The sequence below is a fragment of the Thermobia domestica genome, chromosome 2 (assembly GCF_964235325.1).
Source record: "Thermobia domestica chromosome 2, izTheDome1.hap1.1, whole genome shotgun sequence".
NCBI classification, from domain to species: Eukaryota; Metazoa; Arthropoda; class Insecta; order Zygentoma; family Lepismatidae; genus Thermobia; species Thermobia domestica.
This window is the reverse complement of record NC_137455.1, coordinates 127541606-127569059: the sequence shown is the minus strand read 5'-3', so window position 1 is coordinate 127569059 and position 27454 is coordinate 127541606. Positions and strand designations below refer to the sequence as shown.

The window sequence follows — 27454 nt, the reverse complement described above, 5'->3', positions numbered from 1 at the left end:
ATAATACACTGTGAATCGTGGGCTGATTGTTATGATTTTCCTCTTAATATTTCAAGAGCAAAAATGATTTTATTTTCCGTGCTGAAATTAGGTTAAGGTGTGAAATGATTGAAAAGTGATTGCGAGCGTTTCGCATACAATGTGTGATTATTTAAAATTTGGGAAATGTATTTTACTCAATTGTAGTAAGAATGAGTAAAATAATTGAAAAGTCCATAAAGGATACTTATTATCCATCATGGATATATATACAGGAAAATTCTTTATTTTGTTTTTTAATTTATTTACTGTCACTTTTCGGTCATAGATTGTTATATCAATAGCCTTCCTAGAAAAGAAATAAAATTTGTTATATCAATAGCCTTCCTAGAAAAGAAATAAAATTTGTTATATCAATAGCCTTCCTAGAAAAGAAATAAAATTTGTTATATCAATAGCCTTCCTAGAAAAGAAATAAAAGCCTTCCTAGAAAAGAAATAAAATTTGTTATATCAATAGCCTTCCTAGAAAAGAAATAAAATTTGTTATATCATTAGCCTTCCTAGAAAAGAAATAAAATTGTAGCTAAATCAGAGGCTAGAATTTTTAAAGTTCATATTGGTCAAAAGTGTTTATGGTTACGATTGTTACAGAGAATTTATTAAATAGTTTTATAAGAGGAATAAATAGTTTTCAGATTGTCTAAATCGCATTAAGCTTGGAGGTCAAAATTGAGAACGAATTTATTATTATTTGAAAATAACATTATGAAACTGCAAATGCACCATTTTATTCGGTGTCCTGCCATTTTTCCGGTAACACCACAACATTGTCATTGTAGAACTTCTGTGGTTTCTGATCAATATAGTGTGACACGTGATTTCATAAGCCTCTTTTGAAACTAAATTAACAGAATTCAAGAAGTATTACAGAGAGAAACAAAATAATAGTCTGACGGTGCCAGGTTCGAGCTATATGGTCGATGCATTAACCCTCCCCCATTCAAGTTCCCACAGGTATTTTACTTGCTCTCCCGTGGATTCTTGGTTACGGAGTTTAGAAAGAGGAAAAGAGATAACTAAAACAAGATTTTTTTTAAACTAACTTACCAGAGACTAACAGTGCAAAAATACCTTGCCAAGTTGTGAACGCTAGCTAAGTAATAGAACAACACGTTGTAACATGGCGGACTATTCTTTTGTTTTGTTGTGGAAAGTTACCAATTCATATTGGTGTTCGTATTTTTATACTAATGTTTGTATTCTTCAGTTACCGCTTTCCATTCCTTACTCGACCACCCCTTATCTAAATTCAACTTTGGATTTCTTAAACGAAGAAGTAAATTTTCGAAATCAAGTCTCACTGTGTATCATTTTTAGTGCCCAATAAAGTTCTTGAAGCATCAATATTGTATTCTGTTTCTTGCAGATGTTGCGACAATCCCGATACTGGGTGCTCTACTTTGGCGTCCCTAAGGTGTTCTTTAATTTGTATTTCAAGTTTCTTTTTGTAATACTGATGCCTCACCTGGTAACTGCATTTTATTCAGGAACCCCTGATTTTTCGATAGGATCAGTGTAGTAGCTCTTGACTTGAATTAGTTTCAGGAATCATAGTTAACTATAAATAAGATGATTGCAAACATTTCTGACTATGTTAAGTTTTCTCAATTTCTGATGAGTCGTTAAAGATATATGCGGTCCAGCGGTGTCAGCGTGGTATATGACACCCTTTTCCGTGACCAGTTCCAGCCAGTTCTTTTGAATCGCTGATTGTTCTTGCACTAATTGTTGCGAGTGAGGGACCGAGTCTCGTTCTGCCCAGTAGCAGCAGTCTCGTTTGAAGCCAGCTTTCTCCAAATGGTTTAACACTATCTGGTGATGGATGTTAGGTCATTGGTGATGTCATAAGTGCTTACATTACACTCGTGCTCGAATTTTATCAGACTATCATCATCTACTGTGAGTGGTCGCCGACTGCGAGAAGGATCTTGGACATTGAAATACCCGAAACGAAAGTGACTTAAACATCTTTTGGCAATTGCTTTTGATAACTTACTTTGCACATAAACATCGCAGATTTCTTCACAGACCTGCGCAGCATTTGTGCTTTTATTGAAATACAATTATAAAATGTAGCGTACTTTCGCGAAAAGTTTACTCGTCTTCGCGGCGTAATACTTTACGTCTCGTTGTAAGAGTTTGGCCAGTTTTTGCGTATCTATTAGCTTCAATTCTCAGATGCCAAATGAGTTAGGCCCGACCCGTTGCGACTCATAGAGATTCGAGACTCCATTAACGCAGTCTCGTTCGCAAGAGGCGCAATACTACTTAAACGACCTGACATTATAGGTAGGTAGATACAGATATAATTAGTAATTACCAAGGCTCTGATTTTTATGTGCTAAAAGCTTTAAAATATTTACTTTTATGTGCTAAAAATGAAAAATATTAGCTAAAAATTAGAAAATATTTAACAAGAAATACCAAGGAAAAGTATAGAAAAACGCCCAAAATAAGAAAAATAAATACTGGTTCTCACTAATAGCTCCTATTCATCAGATGTCGAAATTCCATAGGCATTGCAGTGAATAACTAACGTCTTTCCCAAATTGTCCATCGTAAAGTCATGCCTATTGTCACAGAATAATGCCTTATATTGAGAAAAGGAACGTTCTACATCACGTGATGTTAACCTCGCGTATTTGAAAAGGGGCACATCACGAATATTCACACCATCAACTTCACTTGTGTTTTGGCCTTCCAATACTTCAAATATTTTACATAGGGTTTTGTAGCCAATCTTTTTCTCAAACAAATACTTAATTTTTTTTTTTTTTTTTTTTTTTTTTTTTTTTTTTTGTCACGACTTCAGCTTTCGAAGCAGAAAGAACATTCAGCTTTCTTTCAACACACGATACTTCTTTAATCGAAGTACTCAATAAATGTACCGTAGTTTCTAGTTTCTTTATAGAGTGAATCAAGAAACCGAAATTGGCAGATATGAAACCATCACATTTCAAACCACTATCCTTTACTCAATTTTGAATAATTTCAATGGATGAAGCATTGTCTGGGTTTAGTTTAGTTACTACAGATATAAATGCTTCAAAATTCTCCGCATAAAATAATACAGCATTAAGCCAAGCACCCCCCCCCACCCCCCCCGTGTGATTACAGGTATTGGAGGAAGTGAAAGATCGCAATTTGTTTCTTTGAAAAGTTGAATTCTAGTTGGCGATTTTGCGGGGGGGGGGTCCCGTTTGACATTAACTTGTCTACTTTAGGATAAAGGATTCGAATTTTTTCATACAACTGATCTAGGGCGTGTACAACACATGTCACGTGAATGATATTAGGGTAGCATACGGAAAGAGCTTCAGCAGCTTTCCTCATATAAGGAACATCATCAGTCAGAAAAGCAAAACATTGTCATATTTCACATCGTTCGGCCACAAAATGTGCAAAGATTCATTGAACAGCCTGACAATTGTCACGTGATTCGTTACTGAAAGTTCTTTACAGGCTAGCAAGAAGTGTTGTTTAGAAATTATTTCATTTTTCATCATCACCTACTATAACATTTCCCACTTTTCTAACACTAGCAGAATTACTAGTTGCATCAATGTTCACCCAAATTTTTCCATTTTCACGTATAGACCTAATGTGTGTTAATGTTTCTTCATATCACTTGAGTACATAGTTTTTCGGATGCGTTGACTCATCTGGAGGACTTAAGTTCGTATATTTAGTAAGAAAATTTCGGAGCTCGTAATTGTTTATCATATATAGGGGTATGTCAGCATGTCATTATGTAGCCTATTCTTTTCCCGATGTTAATTTCTTTCGAGAGAAAGAAAAGAACAATTCGTTGTGAAATTTAGAATAAAATACCAGGAAATTATAAAAAATATGTATTTATTTAAAAAATGTCCAAAATATTTATTTACATAACTTTTTTTCAGAAAATATGTATTTTTATGTGAAATAAAATTTGTAATTTACACTTGCACACTCTTAATTGGGATAATAAACTTTGTTTTAGGCTTGTACGTGTTTGAAAAAAAAAATGTTCTTACATATAAATCCGGGCCTTAGTAATTACAGTTCACGTCCTCCTCGCTAGTCTAATAGCAAGTGCACATGCCGTGCGTGCACGAGGGCCTGTGTTCGAACCCCACTGGGTAAGCATCACATGCGCAATACTGATTCAGATTTCACTTTAAACTGTAGGTATCGTTCTGAATAGCCTTGCTGCTGAATATGGACGTAAATAGAAACCGGTCAAGTATTTACAATATACAGTATTTTTTAATTATAGTTTATCCTCTCATTCCATTATTATAACTACAAAATATTTACGATACAGTACAGAGTATGTGACTAGATAATAATTTGAACATAAACATTGCAGATTTTTATATCGTTCTTCTGAAATAGAGAGATTAGATATTTAATGTAAAAGTATTTTATACATGGAAATTATTTCGTACTGCTCTACCATTGTCAGATCTGACAAAGTAATCCTACTAATCAGCACGGTATACTTCTTTATTTAACCGTGCGAAAGGCAAACTAGAGTTTCAGCGTACAAAAGAGTTAGTAATTCCTACCAAATGTGAGGGTTGGGTTCGTAACAGTGTTTGGAGTGGGTAGATTAATTTGGTAATGTACAATTGAGAAAGAGATAAAATGATGAACGGAATTTAGGTAGTGTTGTTTAAGTGCAGTTGGGATGCTATTGATTATGGTAACATGTTTTTATATGAAATTTAAAGAATTTATGAGAGATTATAAACATTTGAAATAGTCTGTATTGTTTGAAATGTTCTTAAGGAAGTGTTCCACACAATATTCTGAATAATGCCGTGATTAGAATTGTATGGAATATTTTACGTCGAGATGAACCTCGAGTTAACATGCATGAACATGTATTGTATTTAATGCTGTAATACGTGTAGATTACAGATCTGATATTCTAGTTTAAAGTATCTAAGCGTTATGTAATTTTGAAGGAGGTTATTTTTTTAACATGCTTAATACATATTGTTCAAAATCCTCTTTTTAATGCAGTTTTAGGAAGCTTTCTCGGAGGTAAACATCCAGAATTTAATTTAAATCCACATTCCTATTTTTGGTGACCTAGGAATACTAGAAGCAAACACATAACCCGAATGGAACAACAATGAAAGTTTATTATTAAATTTTATAGTCGAATAATTAAAATACAACACTGACAATGATTTTTTATGTTATATAATGCATCCGGTACATCTATCGGCTGTACGTCTATATAATACTCAACTGCCATTACAGTTGTCAGGTGGGAGCGTGAATTAAACGCATATATTGAAGTGACAATAGGTTATTTAAGTGGTGATTCATCGAGTAAAGTGAATCTTGGAAAACAGCAGTCGAAAGAAAGTTTTCCGTAGTCGATCTATTTTAAAAGTTTGATTTTATAAACACAAATTTTCATTTAAAGTTCGAAAGAATGCACATTTAATAATCTGTGTGGCATTGAATAATGTGAGTGCATCTCATTGAAATCCACAATTGTTAGTTCATAGTATTGTGGACAATTAATGTTGTGATTGTAAAAATAAATCATTGTTACTTAACTCTAACACTATTTTGTTTGCATGATCGGTTTTGATTTATGTATGGTATCGTCATTTTTTTAACCTTAAATGTTGTGAAATATGTACTGCCAGCATGTTAGAAATTAATGTGGTACGTGTAGTATTTTTTCAGTTATATGAGGCTCTTAACTATTTTGATGCACATTGCCAACTTGTCGGCTGAGTTATATCTATTAGTAGTAGTGCCCGGCTAATAATTCAGCTATGCTTCTGAGTAAACAGAATTTCCATCTATTGATTCAAAAAGAAGTACCATACAAGGGTTTGAAAACCCTGTTCCACTTTAGATGTCGTTTGAGTGGCATTAGTATCAAAAAGTTAAGAGTGGTAATAGTGTTAGATGAATTCAGGTACATTTTTTGAAAATCTCAGTGGTAATAGTGTTAGATGAATTCAGGTACATTTTTTGAAAATCTCAATTATCCTACGTTACAGACTATCATAAATCTTATAAAAGATGTTCAGATCTCATTATAAGTTAATATCCTGTGTTTGTATTGTTATATCAGTAGGATTTTTGAAAAATTGCATAAACAACAGAAATACATCATCTAGTGTAAAGAATGAAAGGAAAAGAGTATATACAAGTTGAAGCAAATAATTAGATTTAGAAAGGGTTATTATTGGAAATACTTAAAATATAAACATCTTGCATTGCGTTGAATCAGAATATATATATATATATATATTGTCTTTAACAAAATCAGCCAAAACTTTTGACTCTGTCTGTTCAGAGGAGTTTTTTTTTTCATACTAATGGAGGTCTAGGTACAGCTGATAATATAATTTATACTCATAAAATTGTGCCTTGTAGAAAGCTAGTGTGGTCGAACTTATTTTAAAGATAATCATGTATATGGTTACTTAATGATTTTTTTTTCAATAGGTGCCGAAAATGAAGTCTAAGGAGAAAAAGAGCGCAAGTGGCGATAAAGCCAGTGTGTCCGAGCTTAAACCTTGGCCGTCATATATTCAGGTATGTATATATAGCTTCATGATAGAAAGCTGAAACTTTGTGATAATATATGTTACTGTGTTGAAGAAAAAAAAAAAGTGTACTTTTCTGCTCCCTGAATGAGCCTATATTGGTATGCTGTAACGTGGTGGGAATTTATATATTAGCACATGCAATTACTATCTACTTAAGGGCTCTCTTTGTGTCACAAAGGATTTTTTTGCTGTTAATAAGATGAGGAATTGATTACTTTTTGAGTTTTCAAACAATTAGCTGGAAAGGGGTGGGGTGATAATATGGTTTTCTGACAGTTAACATGCGCCGTTATCGTCTTTAGCATTCTTTGAATAGTATATATGCACAGAATGTATTGTTGGTAGTTCGAATGTGGATTTCGTCTGCTAAAATCGATGTGCTTTGAGTTACTTACCAATTAGAATACAGTGTTTGATGTTTTAAATGAATGTATTCTTTCAAAATTTCACCTAGATAAGTTGAAATCGACCTCTCTGATTTAAAAATTATTTTTTAAAATGAAAAAGTACAACTCAATTTTGATTGTCATTGATTAGAACATGTACATTATCTTCACTCTCAAAGGAATCAGTTTTATACTTAAGCATGTGGAGATTCATCCCGGCAGAAACAAGAACTCACCATTGAATCCTGTTCTATTCCAATTAAGTTAGGTTTGTTATAACTATAGCAATTTCTAGTAGAACAGTCTGGTAACGCAACATCTGTCGCAGCTATGGTCTTTTTATTCTGTATTGTGTACGAGGTCAAAATTCGTACACTGCTGTTTAAGTGATCTCCGAGTTTAGCTACCAGTAAGTAATTATATTTAATATCAATCTCAGATGTAATCAGTGTATCAGATCAATGCTAATATAGTAAAACTAACGGATGGAGTAAGTATGTACGATGGTAAAGCTGAAACGAAGTAGGCTTTCCCGTACTTAGTTGTGTATGAGTGATTCCATTTCAAATCGTCCAGGGTGGTCAACGCGACTCTAAGATTTAGTTTATTTTTAAAATAAGAAACTATATACAAAATTACTAGACCCGTATTTTTTCTTTTTGCTGAAAAAAAATCTCTCTTCGATATACAGCCTCCCAAAATGGATTGCTCGAAAAACTGAAAAACATGTCAAATTAAAAATTTTATTGTAGAGAAACGAGTGTACTTAGTAACAAAATTGCAATAACAGGAAGAGTATAAAGTTGTATGTTTCGATGGAGAGCCAAAGTTAGTCTATTGGTCCAATAGGAATCGCGCAATTCACTCGCAATGTTGCCAACTTTAGTGCAATTTTTGTCACTTCAAACCTTTTTTGTGTGTGTGTGTGTGTGTGTGTGTGTCCTCACTAGCAATATCAACCATCTGCTTCTAGCATCGAAATCTACTCCATAAGGTCTCTTGAAAATGTAAAGGACTTACGTTTCTGATTATGACATCGTACGGTATAGTATGATGAAAATCTGAAAATTTCATTAAGACGCCATGTTTGGGCGCCATTTTCTCGAAAACCCCACCTTTTAAAAATCTGAATTTTTTACAATTATTGGAAAAGTACCTAAGTATTTAATTTTAATATCCGTTAACCGTTCATGCGGCTGCAGCCCCTAACATTCGCAATTAATTATTGAAATTTCGATTTCTGTATTTGAAATGTAAATATTTCCTGTGGGCATTTAGGTCCTAATCACAAGGTGAATTGAAAGGGCGTATGAAAATTTTGAGAGATGAATCCTGACATCAAATCAAGTAGGAAAGTTCCCATAAACATAAGTCGAATTCCGCTTCGTTTTCGAGTTACAGGATTTCCAACTTGGGACACAAAATCGGCTCGCGACAATGGAAAATAATATATATATATATATATATATATTTCGCGTTAAATCAGAAACTGTGTGTTAAAGTTATGATGAAGTTCAGAAAGTTGATTTGTATCTATATGATGATTTTTACGTGCGTTGCAATTCGGTTGGCAGTTTTTCCAACTTGGTAGAACTTTCATTTGTTTCCAAATGACATTACGTGGATTTTATTTGATATTTGGTATTCATTAATGATTGTAAACATCACATGAAGCACAAGTTTCCCATCACCACAATTTTCGAAAACTTACATGTATTTCGTTAAAAAGTTTTATCTCGTGCGTTATTGATACTGTAGTTTACAACACTGAGTGTAAATTTCACTTGATGTTTACCATCATTAGTAAAACCAAAATCATTAGTAACTCTACGCATCAAGTTTGAACTTGTTCAAGAAGTTCTAATACAGCCACTAAACAGTTTGTTACGTGATTCGGTGTCGTGAACATCGTCCTAGTGTTCTCTGGAACCATGAAAATTGTTTTCACTGGTAAACATGACATTGTAGTGCACTAGTTGCGGTGTTTGTGTGAATAACAATGAAGAAGTCGTATTACAGTAAGGACCGTATTAAATGTGTTGATTATTCTAAAAGGCATAAGAGGATTGTGTACAGAAAGAATTTTCGACAAAAAATTTATCTTGCTATAAAATATATGGATTGCGTATAGCGTGTCTGCTCAAACGTACTATTAGGGGAGGATGATTATTTGTGTCCTGTACACAATGTGATTTGAAAGGCAGTATGAAAAATTTTGAGAGGTGAATCCTCCGTAGTCTAGATTTCACTGATAACGTCCGTTTTAATGGCGACACATTCATGTTTAGTATGTTAACTGTCTGTTTAATGGTTTCCAAATCTACATTAAGAGGAACAAATTCTTCATCTTGCTGGTGCATAATTTCATATTTACACTTCCTTTCGTGGTCACCAAAATCTCTCACACATTCACGTTGTTCACGGTAAATATTCAAAGCACATCCTCTCCTTACAAATACAAATAATACAAATAATCATCCTCTCCTAATACTACGTTTTGGCAGACGACCTGTACGCAATACATATATTTTACCGAAAGATAATTTTTTTTGTCAAAAATTCTTTCTGTACACAATCCTCTTACGCCTTTTAGAATAATCAACACATTTAATACGGTCCTTACTATAATAGGACTTCTTCATTGTTATTTACACAAACACCGCAACTAGTGCACTACAATGTCATGTTTACCAGTGAAAACAATTTTCATGGTTCCAGAGAACACTAGGACGATGTTCACGACACCGAATCACGTAACAAACTGTTTAGTGGCTGCATTAGAACTTCTTGAACAAGTTCAAACTTGATGCGTAGAGTTACTAATGATTTTGGTTTTACTAATGATGATAAACTTCAAGTGAAATTTACACTCAGTGTTGCGAACTACAGTATCAATAACGCACGAGATAAAACCTTTTAATGAAATACATGTAAGTTTTCGAAAACTGTGGTGATGTGGGGAAAATTTTGCTTCATGTGATGTTTACAACCATTAAATAGCAAATGTCAAATAAAATCCACGTAATGTCATTTGGAAACAAATGAAAGTTCTACCAAGTTGGCAGCACTGCCAATCGAATTGCAACGCGCGTAAAAATCATCATATAGATACAAATCAACTTTCTGAACTTCATCATAGCTTTAACACACAGTTTCTGATTTAACGCGAAATATATATTTTATTTTCCATTGTCGCGAGCCGATTTTGTGTCCCAAGTTGGAAACCCTGTAACTCGAAAACGAAGCGGAATTCGACTTATGTTTATGGGAACTTTCCTACTTGATTTGATGTCAGGATCCATCTCTTAAAATTTTCATACTCCCTTTCAATTCGCCTTGTGTTTAGGACCTAAATGCCCATAGAAAATATTTACATTTCAAATACAGAAATCGAAATTTCAATAATTAATTGCGAATGTTAGGGGCTGCAGCCGCATGAACGGTTAACGGATATTAAAATTAAATACTTAGGTACTTTTCCAATAGTTGTAAAAAATTCAGCTTGTTAAAAGGAGGGTTTTTTGAGAAAATGGCGCCCAAATATGGCGTCTTAATGAAATTTTCAGATTTTCATCATACTATACCGTACGATGTAATAATCAGAAACGTAAGTCCTTTACATTTTCAAGAGACCTTATTGAGTAGATTTCGGAGCTAGAAGCAGATGGTTGATATTGCTCATTAGGACAGAAAAAAAAAATGTTTGAAGTTAGCAAAAATTTCACTAAAGTTGGCAACACTGTGAGTGAATTGCGCGATTCCTATTGGACCAATAGACGAATTTTGGCCCTCCACCAAAACATACAACTTTATACTCTTCCTGCTGTTGCGATTATGTTACTAAGTACACTCGTTTCTCAACAACAGAACTTTTAAATTGACATGTTTTTTCAGTTTTTCGAGCAATCCGAGAGGAGGGCAACCATTTTGGAAGGCTGTATATCGAAGGAAAAATTTTTTCAGCAAAAAGAAAAATATGGGTCTAATTATATTGCATGTAAATCCCATATAAAATTAAAAAAAAAGAAAAGAAAAGAAAGAAAGAAACCTGAGACTATGATGGGGACCAATTGTGGTTTGCCTGGACGATTTGAAATGGAATCGGTCGTATGTTTTCTTATACACTCAGGCTGCGTGACATCATTTTCAAGACAAGGAAGAGTTTTTAAGGTGCACTTTCTCTTATTCGTTCGTCATTCTTTGTCACTTGTGTTTGTGTAAATTTTAAGTTGGCTTTGATACCAATCTCTGTATCAAAGAAATTTGAAATTCCTTCCTTGGGAAATTTATATTTCACAATTTAGATCCGTTGATTCTTTTGTCATTCACTTAGGTGTTGTAATTCAAATGATAATATATTGATAATAATTACATCAAAGGAACTAGAAAGTAAGACATTCTTTGAAATCCTCTTGATTTGCATCTTTTTCCTGAATCTTCATCATTTTACGTCTTGAGGTCTGAAATGACCTCCGGAGCGTTAAAATTTGAACTATACAGAGGTATAATTCTTAATTAAAACCAAAATCTGACCAAAGCAATCACTTTTAATAAATACTAATGTTACAGTTTCGGCAGTGTATCACTGCCTTCATCAGACACATTATTCATTGCTTTGATCAGATTTTAATTTTAATTAAAGCGAAGAAGTTCTAAAGCTAGAATGACACTTCATATATAATTCATTTGGATTTCATTTTGTGCATAGTTATGTCTGTTTATTGGTAGTAGTAGTATAGCAAAGGCCTAGAGCAATAGTGAATTTCACTCATTTCTGAGAAAAAGAAGAAATACAAACCTGAGTTAAACTTGAAAACCATGGGATAGCTGTTTGCAATAGCAGATATAAAAACGATGCGCAGACATTAGCTGCCCTATAAACCACTAGTCCATTCCTATTCCTCTGCTTTTATTAAGTATCGGTACCCGAAAAAGTTGTATCAGATTTGTTCATGATAGCATTGCAATGCATATACCTATTGTTTCAGTACTAAAAGAAAGGTTATATGTTAGTGTTTCCTTTTGTATACTGATTGGTTGTGGTCGCTATAATTAATCAGGGACGACTTTGAGAGCAGGCCAAACATCGTTATATGGAAGCTATACTTTATAAATTTAAACTAGGAACAAACGCCAGCAAAACAAGAAGAAAAATATAGCGGGCATTCGATCAAGACATGGTTAAAATCAGCGGATAACAGCGGTGATTTAAAAAGTGAGAACGACGATGAATTCCTCCGGGACGTCCATATGTCATGCATAGCAAGAGACTTCACATCACTATTGAGGTCAATAATGGCCAGACGAGTAAACCATGAGAGAAACATTTAATTGCAGTACAAAAATAATTCGCCACTTCCTTCACAGCTTGAGAAATAGTATGAAGTAAGGTGATGACAGATAGTCAGAAAGCGTCACGAGTAATGCCTGTTGTCTTATCAAGGAAAGAATTTGTTTCTGGACACACCTTGGTGACATTCGATGAGGTTTTCTACGATACTTCCTCATGATAATCGTTAGTTAGCACCACATGAATCCACTACCGATCAGGGGCCGCGGTGGCTCAGTGGTAGAGCGTTCACCTCTGGTGTATGGGGTCCTGGGTTCAAACCCTGCTCCCGCCAAGTGAACTTTGTAGTGGACAAACACCGTGTGCGTGGGTTTTCTCGGGGTTCTCCCGTTTCCTCCCATTTTCTTCATTTCATTCATTTCTCATAATCACCGTCTCCTTTAGCCTAGCCGGCATAAGCGTGGGATGTAAAACTCAAAGATTTCGTTTCATTTTCCACTACTGATCAATCAAAACCACCAGTTCACTAACAGGAAGTGATACTCTGTGAGACTGTATAAGACATCACAGACTTGTTTGTGAATCGCAGAGGTAGTAGTATGTATACTTCATGACAACGCAAAATCACATTTGCTAAGGTTACTCATGACGCTGTATCCAGATTCGTTGTGAAACACTAATGCATCCCTAACATTCCCTGGACATTGTGTTGTAGAATTACAGGTTTTCCATTTGTTGTACAACCTTCTGCGGAGGTGACGATTTGACGTAGTGATCCACACATCGCACTTCTTTGGTCACATTCTGATGGAATTATATCATCGTGGGTTTCGTAGTCTAAGTGTTGGGGAGAGATAATTACTACTGGTTGGAACTACTTCTAATTTTTCCAGGCAATCTGTCTACTTTATCGTCTTTCTCTGTGTGGGGTCAAAATACTACAGAAATTTGTACTTCGAGATTTCTAAAGATGCCTAATACTATAGTATTACTTAATGAACTGTTGATATTCAATAAATATATTGTACATGTTTATGAGAAAATTGTTCTATCATGCATATATTTGCTGGGCAGTGTGTGATAGTAAAGTAATAAAATTTCACTGAGAAATTATACTCGCTACTCGCTATAAATGAAGTAAATGCAATATATTCGCCTTATCAATGTTGGTTCGACTCAGGAAGTGGAATACTTTACACGTGTTCTTTTAATTGCATTCAATATGACGAATAGTTTTTCTTGAACCGTTGAAGTTTAAAAGTACGTAATTTGGTATTTGGGGACTGTTTTGCTACACGGATTACAAATGTCATTGACTTGCAATTGGATGTATATTGGAAATTTCATCCCGAATGGCGGACGAATTCAATATAGGGCAGTCACAGAGTGAAGGAAGCTGTTTGTGAACCGCTGGACATGAAGGCACAACATATTGTAAGTGGTGGAATTTTTTATGAACAAGGTATAATAATTGCATTCGCTTACAAGAATTTAGGAAAACTTACCTAAAAGGTGAGGAAATTTAGTCGCTATTACTTATTTCTTCTGCATCTTTGAACAGATAAAGGCATGGAATCGGTGTTTTGTTGCAGAATACGAATGTCTTATCCAGCTACATGAGTGCTAGAAATTCTACTCGAAGGATAGGTTGACAAATTCAGTGTGGCGAACACTGGGATGAAAGGGAAGTTTGTTTTTGAACTGTTGGGCATAAAGGCACATAATCTTACATATGGGCGGGACTGGGAGGTTGATACATATGATACAAATATCGCATTTATTTACACGAATTTAGGGAAGCATACCGTGAAGGAATGAAGGAAAGAAAAATTCATTTTATTCTTTCTACTGAAAAATTTCACATGGAAACATGGAATTTGTGGTATAAATGCTGTATAAATAGACTACGAATATATCATTCACTTCCATAAACGTTGGAAACTCAAAGCCCGAAAGGTGGGAGACGAATCAATATGGCATGCAGCGAAGAAGATAAAATCTTTTCAATATGGGAACATTTTAATCCGCAGAATAGGAACAATTCATTCACTGCAAAAATTTCGGAGATTCACATCAAAAGGGGAAGAAAGAAGGAATGTAATTAGTATTACATATATTCTTCTTAACCTATTCACATAACTCTCAACTAACGGGGACTATTTAGTTTCCAGTTGCCTCATGGAATGTCTTCGGTTACTTCATCGAGTAACAGCCTTGAGAATCTGGAATAGTCTTGTAAAATTTCCGGAAATTTTGAATCTGTTGGTAAAAAACCTTTTTTTTCTGTTTCTTTCCGGAAAAATTGGGAAAATAACAAAAATCTCTGTAGTAGGTTAATTTTACTTGTAATGAAAGTTTTTTTTTTCGAACGTGTGAAAAATGTAAGTTGAGAAATTTCAATATTGCGAATATTTAAAAAAGAAGCATTCGAAAATAAAGCTGTAGTAATTATTCTTGAAAATTAATAGTTTGTACTATTTTTTTATGTGCTTTTTAGTAATTTATTCGTGGTTGTGTATTAATTACAGAACATTTATAGTTGTATATAACCACAATGAAGCTTTCTGTTGCAACAAATAGGGCTCTTGAATGAGACTGAGTTCTTAATATGCTCTTTGATCTCGTGAAATTTTGTTAATTTTAACCAACTTACTTCTTAAAAGAGATACCAGTAGGCAAATTTCACTAAATACTCATGCACTAAAACATATAATTACCTACTATTATTTAATATTTAATATAAAATTTTATATAAATTTAATGTACAAAATTTTGTACGTAAACAATTACTTGTTTTCTAGTGCGACAAATTATCCATATATGTATTAGGGTGGTCCAAAACACAAAACAAACGGTGGTTGGCGTCCACAGGGTTAATTTGATTCATTCTGATGTATGTAACGGACGAACGAAATTTCAGTAGAATTAAGTCATATTTATAGGTCGCTCCATTTTGTGATTTTTTTTTATCAGTTGTCAAAACTTTTAGAAAAAATGTCACCATTTGTATTCTCAATTTACAGAAACGCTTTCTCCAGTGGAGCGGGAAAATTTGTATTACGGTTTTCAACCAATCGAAGAATAAAATGCTTCTGTTCCTCATCTTTTGTCAAGGCTTCATTATACTTTTGGATGAATCTTATACATCTTTCAGCTCATCATTCACCACACCCATTTGTTTTAATAATTTGCAAAATTCTTGGAAAAAAGGATTAACTAGCCAATGTTGTGGAGTGTGTTTGAGAACGGACTGAGACGGTTTTTTTGCCTTTTTCCATTAGGACATCAAATATCGACAGTGTTCTCTCTGTTAGTAGATCCTCTAAATTAAGTTTGTTGGGTTTCTTTGTCAGCTTAAATCGTCGTGGAATGTTTGGTAACATTGTTCGCTGTAGGCTTTGGACGATCTTTCCCTTTGTTTCTTCTGATACTCTGTCATTAAAAAGTGCTAATCCTGATAAGTGTTCAGACAAAAAGCAGAGATATCTTGAAAATGGTGCAAATGCATTACTGGAAATAGATTCGTCTAGGTACGTTTTCATAACTCACAAAAAGTTAATACCATTGAGTAGGGCTCGGTTGGCAAGTTGTGCTTCGTGAACTATTACTTCTTCTGTCGCCATCTAGTGATCATATTGAAAGCTACGAACTTATATCTATCCAGTTATTAGCACATCGATTGTGTTAAATTACATTGTAGTATTGACACCCAAAATGTAATATACAGGAATATAATGGGGAATATACCCATTACCCACGTAATATTTTTATGTGCAGCATACATTTACCTTAAATTTACGAATGAACAAGTATATATGGAGGTGGGTATACGCTATATTTTTGTAAACGATCTAGCGTATACCTTCCAAAAATTCTATCATTTGATTTTGGACCACTCTAATATATATGAAAGTGACTATATTTATAACTTAACTCTTGAACCACCAGACCGATCTCGATCAAATTTTCAGCATAGATGAGGTTCGAGCGTGAGATGGTTTTTATTATTTCACTTTGAAGGTGCAACTTGGATGAATGAATGAAAGGGGGATATATATTGAAAATAACCGATATTAGTATCAAATACACAGTTTTCGGGGTTGCTGAGATGAACAGTGACACTTTCGATGCCACTTAAATCCTTCAGCACTGCAACTGGGAGGAAGGGGAGGGGAGATATGCAAAATGATCGAAAATGAGCGATTTTAGTGTCGAATCCATAGTTTTTGGGGCCCCCTAAGTTCATATGTGACAGTTTTGGTACCCTTTATGACCAAAATGAAACGAATTCTCCCCGTGCGAAGAACGGGTATTCTGCTAGTCTTTAATAAGAACGAACAGAAGTTTCACATGTTAAATTCCTTAATATATTTCTCGCTGCTCAAATTTACGCACTTGTGCGGTGTATGTGTGCATATGTAAATAAGATCATCTCTCTTTTTGAGTTCTTAGAAAAATATACAAATAAATAATTTTTACCAGAAATCAGAAAACTAAAAAGTAAAATTAAAACCTGTTGCTTTAAATGTTTTTCCTGTTAACGAAATATATACGGCCTACATTGTGTATGTACTGCAGACACGTTATACCAAATAATATTAGCATCAGGCGAAGAAATAGTTTTTAAATTATATTTCCAATTTTCGCCAATATTCCCGAACAAATTTTTTAGTGGGTTCAAAATTTCCGGAAATTTTACACAGCACAAGGAAGATAACTTTATAAAATATATATTTGATTTTAACATACCAGTATTAACTAAAATGATTCTGGTCCTCTTTTAACAATTCCTGCCATGAAGCGGGAACTTCATAAGATTGCTTAAGATAATTAAAATGCTTCTATGTTAATTAATCTAACTAGGATTATATTTTGTATCCTTTGTAGCCATAACTCTATTCTATCACAGTGCTAACTTGAAAGGAGTGGTGTACATATATTTGTTTCTCAAATTCTCCCTATTCTAATACAAGAAGTATAAATAACCAATGATTTTAACTGTAAACTAGTAAATATAAAATACTTTTCATTTTAAAAGCATAATGTAGTAAAGTAAAATATTTGAAAATTTCAATTTTTTCCAAATTTTCCGGTTTTTTTCCAGGCTCGGGGAAAAAACGCTAAAAAAAACTTTTTTTATATACCCAAAATTTCCTCTTTCTCCCAAGCCTTTACAACACTAATCTGGAACCTTCGCATTAACGGTATCAGTTGCGATAATAAAATAATATAGATGAAGGACTAACATGCATCTCCACAATTAATATTTTTTATTTCTTAAGTGACTTTGCTCATCTTTATTAATATATGCAAATGACTAGAGTATTATTACATACGGTGTTTCTTTGAATTCGGAGTTTTCGCCATCTGTTTTGCCTTATATTCGTCCCAGACTGATTTCCTTACACTTATCGGGAAGAATTTGGAAATTTGTTGCACTGACCCAGTGTTGTCTTTCAGAACATCTGCTACAAAATCTTGTATCTATTTAATCACTCTAGTTTTAAGAATATAATTATGCTACGATAATCCTTTTATTACAGAAATTGATGAAATAGTTTTTAAAATTCCCGCTCAAATTCATCAAGCTTTTCACTCTATATTTAAATCGTGAGTAGTCTTCGTCTACACTGTCTTGAATTTTGGATTAATGTGGGGAGAGAGTGTTTTGACACTCAACAAAGAATTAGTTTTATGTTTAATTTTTTATTGTGATGTAAGATTTCAGTGTTTAATGTTTCTTCGATTTTCAGGAGAGAATAGAAATGTGGAATACTTTAAAAGCAAAGTACGATGCAGAACTGGCAACGAAATCTTCAGAAGCTATCAAAGTTACTCTTCCTGACGGAAAGGTTATCGATGGTCAATCGTGGAAAACTACTCCGTATGAAATTGCTAAGGGAATAAGGTAATAATATAATAATGTATGTTTATGAAGAGATAAGAAAGTATGAGTAAGGTGAAAAATTTCACATTTAGAATTTACGTAATTTTCTGTTTGTCATACATGTTGAAAACATCACTTTCAAACATTCAAAAAAAGCTTTCAAATTGTAATTATGCATTGATTCATATTGTAGGGTTTAGCTGCACCTCTTTCTGCTTGTGTAACATACAGAAAGTAGGGGTAACAAAGATACCGATATTTAAAAACTGCATTGTTTAATTCATCTTGCTGCTAGGTCTTGAACATCAAGGAGTTAGAACCAGATGTGATGTGTTTTTGCTTTTTATACTTTACAACATGAAACTGATCGTGATTTTTTATAAATTTCTTGCTGCTTTTCCTGGAGGAAAAGGCTTCGAACATGTGATGAAAACAAATCGGTCAAGCCACTTTTGCATAATGCTGCTGAATTTGAATTTTGAATCCTGTTTTTATTGGATAACCCTTGTGACTCCAGCATGAATAGATACATGTATGAACTTTCCTAGTTGAAGGTCTACACTTGTTCTAAGAATGTTCAAAATTAATTGATCAGTTTTTGCATAATGCTGTTGAACTTGAATTTTTTAAAGCTTCTGCAGTCGCGTGCTTTCTTTGTTTTTAGCACCGAAAAGAATATTTATATATGCCATATCATTGAAATTTTTGACACACACAAATCGCTTTTCGTCGTTCACTCTTGAAATAAATATACCTAAATGTTACAAGATTGAAGAACTAAACTTGTGACAAAAATACCTTAAGTTGGTCATATCGTTTTTGCTTGATGCTAAGTTCGAATTTCGGGCCGCCTCCACTGACCTTCCTTTTTTCCCTTTCCAAAATAAATACATACAGAAACATTTCCAGGATTAACCTTGTGTCAAGGATGGTTCATATTGATAATTTCTATAATTGAAAATAAACTAATCGCTGAGCAAAAGGAAACCAATTTATGGACGATAATTCCTACATTCAGGCCGGTGTTCTGGAAATTTTATTATCTTATGCTGTACAAATAATAAAATTTCCAATCGGCGCTTTTTTTAATGTAAAGTTTTTCCTTTTCTTTTTGGTTTAGTGTCCCTTTTCAGCACTGAGACTATATGGGACGTGAACCTACAGTTTAAGTTGGAATCCGAAGCACAATAATGCATTCAATATGCTATCCCACCGGGAATTGAACCCAAGAGTTCATACATCAAAGACGCACCCGTCAACCACTAGATCAGCGGGGAGAACTCATGTAAAGTTGCCTATGTTATTTCATATATAAGCCATACATCATTTAATTGCCACAAACTAAGGTGAGAACATTTGTCATTCATTCAAAATTTCTCTATGGTCTTTCACTATATCGTCCGCAAATCTATGTGTGTGTGTATTTTCTGTCCATGAACAGTCAGTCGTTCCTAAACTCGGAGTGTCCTTTTATTTATTTATTTATTTTAATTGCTTTTTTCAATGTAGAATTCAAATACTTTGACAAGGAGTTTCTTGGCTGACCCTCTTCTAAATTGATGCTTTCCCCCTCTTTTCTTCCTACCCCAATTGTTGCCTTGTTTCTTATGTAGATTGCATATTATTCTTAGCTTCTTGTAGTTTATTTTTGTTGCCTTCAGAATTTTTGAACATTTTGTTCCATTCAACATTATCAAACACGTTCTCCAAGTCCAGAAATGCTGCGTAAGTTGCTTTTCCCACTCCATTATTTTTTCTGCCAATCCTCTGAGTTTAGGTATTGCTTCCTACGTGTTACCTCTTCAAACCAAACTGGTTCTCTGCTAGTACTTTTATCTTTGCTTCCAATTTTCTTCTGAATATTTTGTCAAAATTTTTGAAGCATGCGTAAGCAAGCTTATCGTTCCTTGAATGTCACTTCTCAGTACTTGCTGTGTCTGGTACTGCCACTATCTTGCTCTTCTGGAAGACTGGAGGCACTTTCCTTCTCTATAAATGTTAATTAATTTATACAATCTGTCCTGAACTTCTTGCCTCGCACTTGTATGATTTCTGCTGGTATCTCAGAATTTAGAATGTTGTGTAAACATAAGCTAGTGAAGATACTGCCAGAATGAGGAATATTTAAAGGTACTTACATAACCTGACGATCACAAGGCCTGTTTGTTGTGAGTTCTAATCCCACTCAGAATATGAATGTTGTATATTGTTCTTTCATCATCATTTCATTATTTTTCTAATCTTTCTCTTTAGCATAATAAAATCATAGGATGTAAAATTAAAAAATACAGTGCAATATTTACATTAAGGACCGCACGTAGATCGTATAAATAATCCTCAGAGGCGGTTCAGAGTTAAGGCTTGGACATACTACGAATAACAGTCTCAAAAAGGATGTCGTTTTCATATGAAAAGTTGGAATGTGTTCCGCGTGCCTTTTGTATTCCTTTGTCTAAAAGTTTCCACTTACCTGTTTGCTAAAATAAGGAAAGGTCTGGGGTTGTGTCAATAATCTAAATTTAGAGTTTGCAAACATCACCGATTTAATTAATTTCATTTAGTATTAGTAATTAGTAATTTCAGAAAAGTATTAGTAATTTCTAAATTAAAAGAGGTGTAACTTACAGCTAATGTAAAGGTATTATTACTTCATTGGTTTTTCTGTTTCTTCAGTGGATTTCATTCAAAACACTAGTTTCTAGTGGACAATAGACAGAGTTAATCTATACTGTATTATTATTTCAGTCAAGGTCTAGCAGATAATGCAGTGATAGCCAAAGTAAATGGTGTGCTGTGGGACTTAGATAGGCCGTTGGAAAAAGATTCTTCGCTTCAGCTGCTGAAGTTCGATGATGAGGAAGGTAAGACTAGTTTTTACTTTTTTTTTTATGTTTTTGTCTAGATGAAGTAGATTTTGAAATTTCATATCAGTCTTAATTGATGTCTTGATATCACTACTTATCATTTAAGAACAGTGCTTTCTAACCTTAAAGTTACATCTCCCAAATTTCAGAACATGTTTATTTTGGCTATAGCTTACTCTACACTACACTTCACATAATAAATAGTATGAATCAAAACTTACCAATCTTGTTAAGTTTGCCATGTTGGTCAGACATTGCATACATGAACTCATTTCGTAATGTTGGATGTAATCTTTAGTGTAGTTACATTATTATCGAAATTTCCGTCAGCAGTTTTGTTAAAGTTTATCAAGGTACATGGACTGTTCGAACATAATGTTTCTTTGAAATGTCTCATAAAGTAAGTTTAGGCGGAGATACTTTGATGAGGGGTTTAAAATACAAGAAATTATGCAATCACCTAAGAAATCACAAAAATTGCATAATTACTCGTATATTTATCGTATGTGGTTGCATCTCACAAGTGCTTATCTAAATTTATCATAACACTCGCGTAAGATAACCAGTTCTAACAAAGTTTCCGAAGAAACTTTGTTCTAGAGCAAAAGTACGTATAATGCTCTTAATCCACTCTATCCTAAATTAAAATACTCAAGCGAGTCATCATTGTCGGTAGTGGTGATTTTCTCCTGAAAATGAGTTACTAAACACTGGTGCACTACCATTTGGAGAAGCAACTAACTTGGCTACGTGAAATGGCTTTCAACGAAAGATTCGTTGTTCGTGGGTGAATTGCATCTTCTCGCAGACTAAACTTAACGGAATATGCTCCAACCCTTGCCGAATTGTCAGTTGATCTTAACAGTATTGTCAGGTATGTTAAATAGAAAAACTCGTTTAAGAAAAGTTTCTTTCATATGTGACTGCAATTTTTACAGTATATTGGTGTAAGGGTTGTGTGACTTTTGCCGTATATAATTAGAATTAAGTAATGTATCGCAAGTATACACTACCACTCAAAAGTATTCGAACAGCCTGGATTTTTGTGAGCATCTACTGTGAACCTATTATTTTAAAACAGAACGTTGCCGACGTGTGTTAGAGGTTCTCTTGCCTAAAGCATAAAATGGAGACTACGGTTGAATAGAGATCTAAGAGATACTGTAGATGTATGTACGTCCCATTATATTTCTTAAAATTAAAATTGAAACAACAACAACAACAAAAAAAAAAAAAAAAAAAGCTATTGCATAGTATAAATAAAAGTGTGGAAAGTAAGACAACATATTAGACGTGTACCTCATTGTCGCTCGTTGGAATAGCAATGACGAGTACTACATACAGACTTCCAATCGAACTCAGAAGCCCGTATATTGGCCGTCGTAAATACTTTTCAAAGTATAGTATTTTTGGCTTTTTAAACGATAGCATATCAACAAAGTTTAGAGAGAGAGAAAATTTGTATAATTGTTTTTTTCTTTCGAACTTCTGTCGCTGTACTGACTCCTATGTGCATATCTTTCAAACAAGACATTAGACAAAGGTGTTTCTTCACGTTGTACACTTTTGTGTGCATTTATATATATATATATATATATATATATATATATATATATATATATATATATATATATATATATATTAATTTTAAGAAATATCATCTGCAGTACCTCTTATATCGGTTCAACTGTTGTCAAATTTTATACTCTAAGCAGGAGTACCTCTAACATCCAAGGTATTTGAAAACTTTTGAGCGCTACTGTATGTAGTTGAAAATAAATAAATAAATAAATCATAAAAACTGATACACTGAAACCACTAACAAATACAGTTCTCCTTCGCATAGCATACAGAGAGCATCTGGTCGTATTTCATATAAAAAGATAAAAACAAAATACTTGAGATGTAAAACTAAATCCAAATTAACGGTTGGTTTAGTAGTCATGAATCCGAAATCGCATCATTAGAATGAGTGAATTTAGAGCAGATAATTAAATTATATCACAATATTGCGAGCGGTGATTATATCCAATGAGAAAAAGCAAAAAGGCTACTACTCACCGCGAAAAATGAATAGCAGAATTTTCTTCTACACGCAACAGGTAGCGCTTTCGGAAGATGCTACTTCCTTCTTCAGCCTGTGATAAACTCTAAAAAGTATAAAAAAACATGAAGGAAGGGTAAAAAAATGGTTAAAAGGTTAAGATATGTAAAAAAAAAAAAAAAAAAAATCTGTCAAACATTAAAACACACGGGAATAGACACTAACTGACATTGTACACTGCTGTTCACTGTTTTCTGTTCTTGCTTTCCAAATGGTGAAAGTATGTAGCGAAAAGATTACACCAAATGGTATTTATTTCTCTTCTATCCAGGTTAAGTGAGGGCCTTTTTTGTGAATATAATATGATTCTTTAATTTTTCGTCCCGTTGCCGTTTTAGCTTTTTCAATTAAACATGATTCCACGATATGATGGTTATAATCTTTAAGATGCGTTTCTAGACCGGATAACTGTTGCGAATTCCGAGATTTCGAGGTACTAACGTGTTCAGTTATTCTAGTACAAATGTTCCTTTTTGTTTGACCTATATACACTTTATCACACTGCCACTTCACCCGATAGACGCCACTGCTTTCTAAAGGGTCAGTAAAAAATACTTTAAAATTGGTTATGTATTTATCTATAGATTTTGGAGGAAATTCTGAAATTTTGATGATGTGTCTTTGCAGAATCATCTTAATTTTTGCTGAAAAATGTGGAAACAAGGGACACCAATCCATCTGTCAGTTACGGCATCTGTTGTTGGTTGATGGTGGGTGCCGACGATCTCCTGTTGTACCTGTTTGTACCATTTTAACAATAAACGTAACTGATGCCGTAACTGACAGATGGATTGGTGTCCCTTGTTTCCACATTTTTCAGCAAAAATTAAGATGATTCTGCAAAGACACATCATCAAAATTTCAGAATTTCCTCCAAAATCTATAGATAAATACATAACCAATTTTAAAGTATTTTTTACTGACCCTTTAGAAAGCAGTGGCGTCTATCGGGTGAAGTGGCAGTGTGATAAAGTGTATATAGGTCAAACAAAAAGGAACATTTGTACTAGAATAACTGAACACGTTAGTACCTCGAAATCTCGGAATTCGCAACAGTTATCCGGTCTAGAAACGCATCTTAAAGATTATAATCATCATATCGTGGAATCATGTTTAATTGAAAAAGCTAAAACGGCAACGGGTCGAAAAATTAAAGAATCATATTATATTCACAAAAAAAGGCCCTCACTTAATCTGGATAGAGGAGAAATAAATATCATTTGGTGTAATCTTTTCACTACATACTTTCACCATTTGGAAAACAAGAACAGAAAACAGTGAACAGCAGTGTACAATGTCAGCTAGTGTCGATTCCTGTGTGTTTTAATGTTTGACAGAAGATTTTTTTTTTTTTTTAACATTTCTTAACCTTTTAACCATTTTTTACTCTTCCTTCATGTTTTTTATACTTTTTAGAGTCTCTGTGGTAGGCTGAAGAAGGAAGTAGCATCTTCCGAAAGCGCTACCTGTTGCATGTAGAAGAAAATTCTGCTATATATTTTTTGCGGTGAGTAGTAGCGTTTCTGCTTTTTCTCAACTAAATTATAATTCAGATTTGAGAGTGTAGCATTACATGTTAAAGTGAAAGTCATACAGTCTTTATCCAAAATACTAGTATGACGATTCTTAGAGAGTGGCGAAGGAGATTTCCTTGCTATAATGTAGATACTGATGGTGATATTGTCATTTCCAGAACACTATGAGAAGCGGGAGTACTTTACTCAGATATTCATTTTTCTAGTTATTCATTTATTCAGTTTCCTTATAATATGGTGACCTCGTGGAGCGTAGTCGCTAACGCTCTCGTCTTTGGTGCGAGCGGTCCCGGGTTCGATTCCTGGTAGAGATGTTCGGTCGAAAAAATTTAAAAGCTTTTTCAGACCAGCCATCCTGAGTGAGGTTTCCCTGGTTTTTCTTTGTTCACACTGAACAAGTGTTGGGATGGTACCTAACATAATGGTCTCAGCTGCTTCCTTCCTTCCTTCCCTCCCTTCCCTTTCCTTTCTTCGTTCCCAATTCCCCTGGCAATGTGATCACCGAGAGACGCCATCCTTTATACATGACGGGCTGACATGGTCGTAGGTGCTGAAATCGAATGATAATATGCTATTTTGTGAAGATATGAATCGTTTAGTAATGTTCAAATCATTTATACAGTTTCCCATAAGGTACGAAATTTTATAATAAAACACTAATTGTATGCATGTCCCACTACTTTTTTTTCCCATCCGAAGTGAAATATATTTTCAGTCATCCAACCCAGCACCAACACAAGACAATTGTAGTTTAGTGCTACTAATTCTTAAAGATTATCTGTTGTAGTGTTATGTGAATGTTGCCATTATTATCTATGTACATATTCCAAGTTTGTCATGTAAGGCTTCTACTTCTGTTTGATCAAGAAAGAAGTCTAAGCTAGTATTTAGAGTTATCATTGACAAGCCAGAAATTAGATATTGTATTAAAAACATTAATGTTGTACTTGCAGCTCAGCAGGTGTTTTGGCATTCCTCAGCACATATTCTTGGAGAGGCAATGGAACGAGTGTATGGTGGATGTTTGTGTTACGGCCCTCCTATTGAAAATGGTTATTATTACGATATGTTTATTGAAGAACAACAGGTAGGTTATATTTCAGGATTTAAGAACTTCATGCGTATTTCGTTAGTCTAGGTGTGGACTTTTAGCAAAATTGGTAATGATACTCAGATTTTTACTTCCAGATTAAAAGGAGGAACTATAAACTAATTTTCTGGATTGACGTCCGGAATTCCTCTTTTTGAAGTTGTAGCAGTATCCATACTGTACATCGTACGACAAGAGTTTATGTAGTTTTGATATCTATCATGTGGACAGTTTCCAAGATCTAATATAACTGCTACAATAATGATGATAATCATGTAAATCATCTTCATGAGTTTAGCATTATGCTATATGCTTTAAACTCTGGCTATAACTTCCAAGGATTAGAATCGTACTATCTTTTACCTTGCTAAAATAATGATCATAATTATGTAAATCATCTTCATGAGTGGCATTGCGTGCAGGGTTCAAGCTATGTCTGGCTATAACTTCCAATGATTAGAATCGTATTGTATTTTGCCTTAATCTGGAAAATAATAATATCCATTGGCAGAGAAAAGAACGTGCAATGTAAGAGGACGAGGTAACAAACGGGAATGCTGAAGAAGAAAATTACGCTCGAATAATCCATGCATTTGCACTTGTCCAAACATTCATTCCATTGTTGGAAGCACTGTGCAAATTCAGCCTCTGATACCTGCTAATGCCGTTGTGACATTGTGTTTGACTTCGTCGACGTCGGCAAAACGCTTGCCTTTCAAGTCCCTTAACATCCGATGGAACAGGAAGAAGCCCGCGGAGCCAAATCTGGTGAATAGAGTGCGTGGATCGTCTGTGACTGCGTCCTTCATAGCTCGATAAGCTTGTAAAACAAAAATAACAATTCAAAAAGGCACTAAAAGCCAGAAAATAATAACTAAAAAAATGAAGTGACTTTAAAAAAGCACTAAAAGGCAGAAAATAATAAAACACTTAAAAGCAGAAAGCAATGTACGTGGTAACCTATAAGTAGTAGACTATACTTTGACTTGTCGTAACTTCTAGCAGAATCGGCATAAGAACAAAAATAGATGATTTATTTTGTAACACACACACTTTAATATCGGTTTTGTATTATGTGAATATCTTGGATGCCATCATTGTTAATACAGGCCTGTAATCGGAAAGACATATTTTCACACAGTTTTGTAAAATTCATGAGAAACATCAATAATTCCTCAGAAACCATATTCTTCAGATCCTGTAGAGTGTTAATGTTGCGGAAATAAATTTTACCCTTAAATACCCCCACGAAAGGTCTTCTGAGGTAAGGTTAGGAGAGCGGGATGGCGATTCAATTGGCTAGCGACGTCTGGAGTATACCTGGTCCAACCAGTTCCATACTGTTGTCATAATGAGAGTGCTCCATCCTGGTGCCAACACAACCTATCAAATTATTCTTTCTAACGTCACAGTTTCATACTTGTCAACACATCAAACATGAAATTTTAACTGCGTGATCTTTGACCTTTTATGACATTGTTGACCTTATCCTATGCCCCTATACACCAATTCGAAGGACCTTTATACATGTGTTCTATGGTAGCTCAAATTATTTTTCAAACATAGCAGTTTCATACTTGCTAACACACCAAACAGGAAATTTTAACTACGTGACCTTTGACCTTTAAGGACATTGTTGGCCTTTTTCCTATGTCCATACACACTCCTTTGGATGGACCTTTATGCAT

The 27454-nt window shown here is 34.1% G+C and overlaps 1 protein-coding gene across 3 annotated transcripts in view; it reads left to right on the top strand.

Moving 5' to 3' along the window:
• The window catches only part of ThrRS (threonine--tRNA ligase), a 72638-nt gene that overhangs the window by 11196 nt on the left and 33988 nt on the right, over positions 1-27454 (top strand). For all 3 annotated transcript variants that reach the window (XM_081745853.1, XM_081745834.1, XM_081745843.1), the window contains 4 exons: positions 6507-6596; positions 18040-18194; positions 20919-21034; positions 25630-25763. In XM_081745853.1, the coding sequence (XP_081601979.1) occupies positions 6507-6596; positions 18040-18194; positions 20919-21034; positions 25630-25763 (495 nt within the window). The remainder of the gene's footprint in view (positions 1-6506; positions 6597-18039; positions 18195-20918; positions 21035-25629; positions 25764-27454) is intronic.